Source organism: Juglans regia, chromosome 3, assembly GCF_001411555.2.
Source record: "Juglans regia cultivar Chandler chromosome 3, Walnut 2.0, whole genome shotgun sequence".
In the NCBI taxonomy this organism is placed as follows: domain Eukaryota; kingdom Viridiplantae; phylum Streptophyta; class Magnoliopsida; order Fagales; family Juglandaceae; genus Juglans; species Juglans regia.
The window spans coordinates 12,876,571-12,884,174 of record NC_049903.1 but is presented as its reverse complement, the minus strand read 5'-3'; the positions used below and the strand labels follow the sequence as shown (position 1 = coordinate 12,884,174).

The 7,604-nt window shown below is 31.9% G+C and overlaps 1 protein-coding gene across 3 annotated transcripts; it reads left to right on the top strand.

The window, feature by feature from the left end:
• The first annotated feature begins 1,766 nt into the window (after nt 1–1,766).
• Nucleotides 1,767–6,943, top strand: LOC108998055 (protein SRG1-like). 3 transcript variants are annotated; one of them, XM_018974487.2, is made up of 5 exons: nt 1,767–2,109; nt 2,227–2,474; nt 3,270–3,594; nt 6,282–6,552; nt 6,767–6,943. In XM_018974487.2, the coding sequence occupies exons 1-4, from the start codon at nt 1,831–1,833 to the stop codon at nt 6,549–6,551; spliced, it is 1,122 nt and encodes a 373-aa protein (XP_018830032.2). In that variant the 5' UTR covers nt 1,767–1,830; the 3' UTR covers nt 6,552; nt 6,767–6,943. The 3 variants fall into 3 exon arrangements, with proteins under 3 accessions (XP_018830032.2, XP_035543978.1, XP_018830031.2); XM_035688085.1 differs by having other exon boundaries at nt 6,757–6,943; XM_018974486.2 differs by lacking the exon at nt 6,767–6,943 and having other exon boundaries at nt 6,282–6,709.
• The last annotated feature ends 661 nt before the right edge of the window (nt 6,944–7,604 follow it).

The window sequence follows — 7,604 nt, the reverse complement described above, 5'->3', positions numbered from 1 at the left end:
GCAATGTGATGTCACTTAATTTATTAAAAAAAATTAAAAAAATATATATTTAAAATAAAATAACTTCAAAAAAATATAAAAAGAGAAAATTTTAAATTTTAGATTTTTTTCTTTTACTTTTATTTAAAGTCAAAACACATGACTGTTTAATTTACTCTCTTTTCCTTCCATCTAATGGTCTTATCCCTTCTTAGTCACGCTCTCAAAATGGATTTAGTGTTTTTTAGACTTCTAGGTTTCAATCCGATAAACCAAGTCATGCAATCCTTTCTTCCTTCTGAATTTCAATCCTTCTTTCTTCATTTCTAATTTCAGTTAATAGTCCTCTTTTAGTTTTAGGTATTGTTTAGATTTAAAAAATATTTTATTTCGTCTCATTTTATTATTATAATTTTTTTTAAATTTTCATATAAAATATAATAAATAATTTAATTTTTTTAAATTTTAAAATAATAATAATATTTTAAAATATTTTTTTAATAATATTCTTCTAACTTTCATCTTTTAATAATATTTTTTTAATATTTATCTTTCATGCAAAACTATCATACCTTATCTTATCTCTAATCCAAGCTAGCGATAGGTCACTCTTCCTTCTTCAAGATTCTAGTCCAATGATCTTCTCGATTTCCCGATTTTCATTTTTGTTTTTATTATATTTTCTGCAGCCTCAGAGGCGGACTTGTCAAATTACCATTTTGGTTGCGTGGATGAGGTACTTCAGCATCGATCTTGTTTGCCACGTGGTTTCATGATTCTGACTTCTGCGTCCATGATGACTCGTACATAAATAGGAGAATTTTTGTTTGGGGAAAATGTTAAAGCCACCAAAATTGTTTCAACCCACCTTTTATAAAATATTTGAATACAAAAATTTTTTAATTTATCTAATCTTATTTAATTATTATAATTTTTTTAAAATTTTTACATAAAATATAATAAATAATTTAATTTTTTCAAATCATAAAATAATAATCATTTTAAAAAATAATGTTCTAACATTAATATTTTATTCAACTTTCAATATCACAATTCATCTCATCTCAATTCACTATATAAACCTCTACTTATCAACTCAACTCGTCTTAATTGATCATTTCAAACTAATCATTGATATAATCTATTACTTTTTCAATTTCCTATAAAAAATTAAACCAATCTTAATCTATTCCATACATTTTAACTTAAAATGTTAAACACATTTCAGTCTTAAAAAATTAAACGAGATTCATATAATATTATTATTCACAACTTAACTAAACCCATCTTACCATTGGAACGTAGCCAGACAAAATTTAGACTGCGTTTGGATCATAAAATACTCTCAACTCATCTCAACTCATCATTATAATTTTTTCAAATTCCAACACAAAATATAATAAACAATTCAACTTTTTCAAATCTCAAAATAATAATAATATTAAAAAATAATATTCTAACAATATTTTATCATCTCAACTCAACTCACTTCAACATCCAAACTCTTAAGGGTAGGTTTGGGACATCAACCAAAACACAAAATTCTCATCTCATCTCATCTCATCATTACACATTTTTCAAATTTCCATACAAAATATTATAAACAATTCAACTTTTTAAAATCCCAATACACCTTTTTCAAATTCCAAAATAATAATAATATTAAAACTTAATATTTTAAACTTCAAAATAAAATACAAAATTCTCATCTCACTCCCCAAACCTACTGGACACCAACTTATAATATCTAACCTTACTCGTGTATAAAGAGTGGGAAGTTAGCTATCAACGAAGTTAACACAGAGACAGGAACATATTATATATACATCACTGTGGCTTTTTGGTTGATATATGATATATGATCTGTTAAAAGCTATGGATAATCAAGAACAGCTACTGAACCTGGGAAGATCTCTTGCAGTGCCATGGGTTCAAGATCTGGCCAAGGAGACGATGACTACAATTCCACCACGATATGTGAGGCCCCATCAAGATCCTCCCCTCATCTCAAATACCTCCTCTTTACCTCAACTCCCTGTCATCGACATGCAAACCTTACTTTCCAACAACGACGATTTCTCAGAGCTCGACAAGTTGCACCTTGCTTCTCAGGAATGGGGTTTCTTCCAGGTATTTTCTCGCATCTAGAATTAGCAATAATTTAAAAAAGAAAAATTGGTGATGGACTAGTAGTACTCATGTACGTTATCTTAAACGAATATGGATTAATTATTATATATATTACAGCTGATAAACCATGGGGTGAGCAGTTCGTTGTTGGAGAATGTGAAGTCTGGCATTCAAGAATTTTTTGAACTCCCAATGGAGGAGAAGAAGAAATATTGGCAACAAGGAGGAGATGTAGAGGGATTTGGGCAGGCCTTTGTCGTCTCTGAGGAGCAGAAGCTTGACTGGGGAGACCTTTTCTACATGGTCACTCTTCCTACCTATTTGAGGAAGCCCCACTTGTTTCCCAAGCTCCCACTCCCATTGAGGTTCTCTGATCTCTCTCTCTCTGTATATAAATTATCTCTAAATTTGCACAATTCAATAATTGGTTTTAATATTGAGATAGTACGTACATGTAGTTTGCTTAATGGAAAAATTAGTCATATATTCATAGCCAAAAAGAGGGGAGATCCATTTAATCACCAATAAAGGCTTTTTGGACATAATAATGAGAATACCAATTAATATGGAGACCAGATCCACTGATTGAGATATGAGATGAAATGAATTAAGATAATTTATGAATAATAATGAAATTATTGATCAGTTGAGATATTTTTAAAAATTTTGTATATTTGGATTGGAAGTGAGATGAGATGGTTTTAAGTTATTAAAGAGGAGATCGATAGATGTGCGTCTTATAAATAATTTTATAATATTTATAATAATTTTATTTTATTTATAAATATATGATAATAATTTTTTAAATTACATACCCAATTTTTTTATAATACATTTTATAATAATATTATAAGATGATAATATCTAAAATCAAAATATCTAAAAAAATGGTATTTTTTTTCTGATTTCAACTTTGTAAGTTGCTGTTATATTATTAAATAATTTATCTTTTCTCTGTTTTCTAGTGGTGTTTTTATTATTATACGGGGTAGGTAGATAGCAATCAATAAGGGCATAAAGGCAAAAGGCATCACTTTTATTTAAATAGATATATATTTGGGGATTAAGAATGAAACGTGCATTTCTCCGAACTTTAGATATAATAATTAATGCACTTGATCAATCGAGTAAAAGATCACTGAAAAATATCTTCTTTGCAGAGACAACTTAGAAGCTTACTCAGCTGAATTAAAAGCTCTTGCAGTAAAAATCCTAGACCTAATGGCAAAAGCTCTGAGAATGGAAGCTAGGGAAATGAGGGAGTTGTTTGAAGAAGGATGGCAAGGTATGAGGATGAACTATTATTCTCCATGTCCGCAGCCAGAGCTTGCCATTGGTCTCAATCCTCACTCTGATCCCGTTGCCCTAACAATCCTCCTGCAAATCAATGAGGTCGAAGGCCTACAGATTAGGAAAAACGGGATGTGGATTCCAGTTAAACCTCTGCCTAACGCTTTTGTTGTCAACATAGGTGATGCTCTGGAGGTAAGTACGTAGCCCAAGATTTCGAAAAGAATAATAATAATAAAAAGAAAAACCTCCTTTGTCGCCAATTCAAGCTGCGGGCAAAGACCCACTTCAAGTATTTTTCATATTTTTTTTAGATGAATCATTGCATATATAAACGCATATTTATATATAAAACGTGATAAACTTAGGCTCGTTTGTTTTCAGAAATGAGATGAGATGAGATGAGATGAGTTGAGATTAAAGTTAAAAAGTTGAATAAAATATTGTTAGAATATATTTTTTAATATTATTGTTGTTTTGAGATTTGAAAAAATTGAATTGTTTATTTTATTTTGTGTGGAGATTTGAAAAAGTTGTAATGATGAGGTGGGATAAGATGAAATAAGATAAGATGTTTTTAGAAAACAAGTATATATGAGGCTGGTGAGAAGAAGTGATGGCGCACAGGCTAGCTGGGGCACAACTTTTGACTTTCCTTTTACGTGTTAAGCTTCATGATCATGATTTGTGCACTTATATATATACTAGTGGTGGCTAACGTGCAAATTATTATTATTTATTTATATTCATAATTTAAAAAAATAAATAAATAATAATTTCTAATATTAAAATAATTTAATTTATATGAATAAAATTATTATTTATTTATATTCATAATTTATTATGGAATTTAAATTATATTAAAAATTTAAATTAATTATATAGTTTTTTTCTATTAAAAATATTCAGTAAAACTTTCTATTAAAAATATTTTCTATTAAAAATATTCAGTAAAATTTTATCATTTACTTAATGATGAAAAATTAATATTTTATAAATTAAAATTAATTTTAAGTGTATGGTAGAATATTTATATTTTAGTTATTTGTTTTATGTTAGTTTAAATCAATATTTAAACTTCTATCGTTAGATTAAATCTGAAGATTAAAGATGAAGGGTTGTAATTTAAAACCTAAAAACTAACATTTTCCCCACGCACGTTTGCCTAATTTAATTAATTAAGAATATTATCATATTTAAATTATGTTAAAATTCTAATTATTTATATAATTTTAATTTCTTAAAAATATTTAGTAAAATTTTATCATTTATTTAATGATGGAAGATTAATATTTAATAAATTAAATTTGATAGTTTATGTATAATATGATATTTATATATTAATTATTTAAATTTTAAATTAGTTTAAATTAATGTTTAAATTTATATTGTTAGATCAAATCTAAAAATTTAAAATAAAGAATTGAGATGAATTTCTTAAAAATATTTAATAAAATTTTATTATTTATTTAATTTATTTCAATATTTTTAATTAAATTAATATTTATGTATATTTAAATCAGTATTTTAATCTTTTATTGTTAAATTATTTTGAGGATCCCAAAATGAAAGAAGTGAATAAACTCTTATATTTTTTCCTTTCTCCCTTACTTTTCCCTCCCCTCTCTCTCTCCTCCCTCGGCTCACGCGTACGCGGTACGCTGCCCCTCCTCCCAGCTGAATCTTCCTCTGCCCAGCCCGACGCCGCCGTGCGTCGGTGAGCCTCACCGCCTCTTCCACCGGCACCACCTCACTCCGGCGAGTCCCCACACACTGGTCTCCCTCTCTCTCGACTGTGCACAGCCCGAATGGATTTGATACTACTGCGCCGCCGTACGCCATCCTCCGGCGCCACCACCTCCACGGTAGTCTCCTCTCCCACCGGCCATCCCCCTCCAGCGAGCTCGGCCTCCATCTCCATGCCATTTGCTCCCACAAAATCTACCTCTCTCTTGCACGGGTTCTCCACACCCACGGCAGAGCTCCACCTCCTCTGGCCACCGCACCACCACCGGGACCTCCTTTCGCCACCGACCACCTCTCGTAGCCGTCCTCACGCTCAGCCGAGCCACCATGGATGCTCACCTTCCCTCACGGACGCCCATATCTCCTTATGGTATTTTTGTTTTGCCTCTGTGGTTTTCGTTCGAGGATGCAGAGAGGGACGAGATTTGCGGTTTTGTGATTTTGCCTTGTGGTGATTTTGTTAATTTGTGGTATTTTTGTGAAAATTTTATGATATTTTGTGATTTTACCGTGTATTTTTGTGATGATTTTATGGAGGATTTGCTGTGGTTTTGCTTCGGTTTTGCCTCTTTGATTTTGCTTGGATTGGAGGATGCAGAGAAGAGAGGGACGAGATTTGCGGATTTGTGATTTTGCCTTGTGGTGATTTTGTTAATTTGTGGTATTTTTGTGAAAATTTTATGATGATTTTGTGATTTTACCGTGTATTTTTGTGATGATTTTATGGAGGATTTGCTGTGGTTTTGCTTCGGTTTTGCCTCTTTGATTTTGCTTGGATTGGAGGATGCAGAGAAGAGAGGGACGAGATTTGCGGATTTGTGATTTTGCCGTGTGATTACTGTTGATGTCACTGTTTATTACTGTTCATTGGGCGATAGGCGCTTTTAAGTATAAGGAAGATATATATAAGTGAAGGGGTATTTTGTCAAGAAGATATTTAATAAAAATAATTTTATAATTGATGAAACATATAAAATTATTTCAATTTAAAGTAAAATATACAGTAATTTATCGTATAAGAAAATAGGGAAAAAAGAGATTGAATATTAAATCATGTCCTGTAGTTATTAAAGCCTTTTGTCGATACATATATATATGTGAAATTAAAGGGGCTTTGCTACATGAGGTACATGCAGATCGTGACAAATGGAACATACCGAAGCATTGAGCATCGGGCCACGGTGAACAAGAAGAAGGAGAGGCTCTCGATTGCCACATTTTACAGCCCAAAGCTGGATGGAGATATGGGACCAGCACCAAGTCTTATTTCTTCGGAGAAATCACCTGCTTTGTTCAAAAGAATTGGTGTTGCCGATTACTTTAGGGCTTTTTTTTCACGGGAACTCCGTGGGAAATCACATCTCGATACCATGAGGATCATCCCAAATGAAGAGACGAACATTTAAAGTACTGATCTACATCATCTACTTATCCGTGATCAGTTATATATTGCACTCATAGTTAATAATTAAGTAGCAATGGAGTACCCATTTATTTTCTAGGCATGCGCTAATTATATAAGTTCTGCGTAAATCTTTTATAAAAGGGTAGATTTTAACTAGAATTTTTTTTTTTTTTTTTTCTTTGTGTGATTCACTTATTTAATAAAAGATCTGTGCAGGAGGGTCTTCTCAAGTCTCAACGCCAATGGCCCATTCTTCCAACTCTTCTCTCAGCTCGATCCCTAATGATCTCCCTCAACGTTTAATTGCGCAATTTTCTTTAAGTGTTTTCTATTTTTTCTTGTCTTTTTGGATGATTGATAATCAATGATTTGTCGCCTTCAAGCCTCCAAAGAGTTGCACGCACCCCCTACACGACCATATTCACCAGCCGTCGATCTGCCAGTAACCATAATGCACACTACTCCATTTCAAGCTACACGTAGTCCCGGCCTGCATGTGTTCCCCGACTGCCAATCTCCCTATTTCGACCACCAGCATCCCACTCTTAATTCCCATGCAGCACGTCGACACCATGAAACATGCTCTTTGCTCCATTGTTTAAATTCTGCTCATGTTTTAAAAAAAGTGGCTAAATTTAACGCCCCATATCAGGGTGGGGTGGAGAATTACCACCTGTCACTTATAAACATGTCACCCAACATATCTAAAAATCTCCAAAGACTTCTTAAGTAAAATCAATCTCATATCTTCTAAATAACCATATTAAAAACTCCACAAAGTCATTAATGCAATAATAATAAACTAAGGGGTCCACAATCTCTCGGTATTCATAACATATTAAACTGATAAAAATTTAAGTCCTAATAAACCAAAAACATAATTAAATCTCAACGTAACAAACTGATACACCTTAAGTCTCAATAGATCCAAATAACATAAAGAATTTCAAATACTCAAGTCAAACCCTTCTACTAACAATGGTACCCTTAGGTACTCGACCTTCAATCCATATCTAGTTAAGCTCCAATTTCTATTCTTGAACCCTAGCTGGGT

What these genes read in the sequence shown, in the direction of transcription:
- LOC108998055 (XM_018974487.2), top strand. Translation starts at nt 1,831, where the DNA reads ATGATATATGATCTGTTAAAAGCTATGGATAATCAAGAACAGCTACTG. An exon ending in AGGAATGGGGTTTCTTCCAG is followed by an intron (nt 2,110 to 2,226) that starts GTATTTTCTCGC and finishes TATATATTACAG; the next exon opens with CTGATAAACCATGGGGTGAG. An exon ending in AAGCTCCCACTCCCATTGAG is followed by an intron (nt 2,475 to 3,269) that starts GTTCTCTGATCT and finishes TCTTCTTTGCAG; the next exon opens with AGACAACTTAGAAGCTTACT.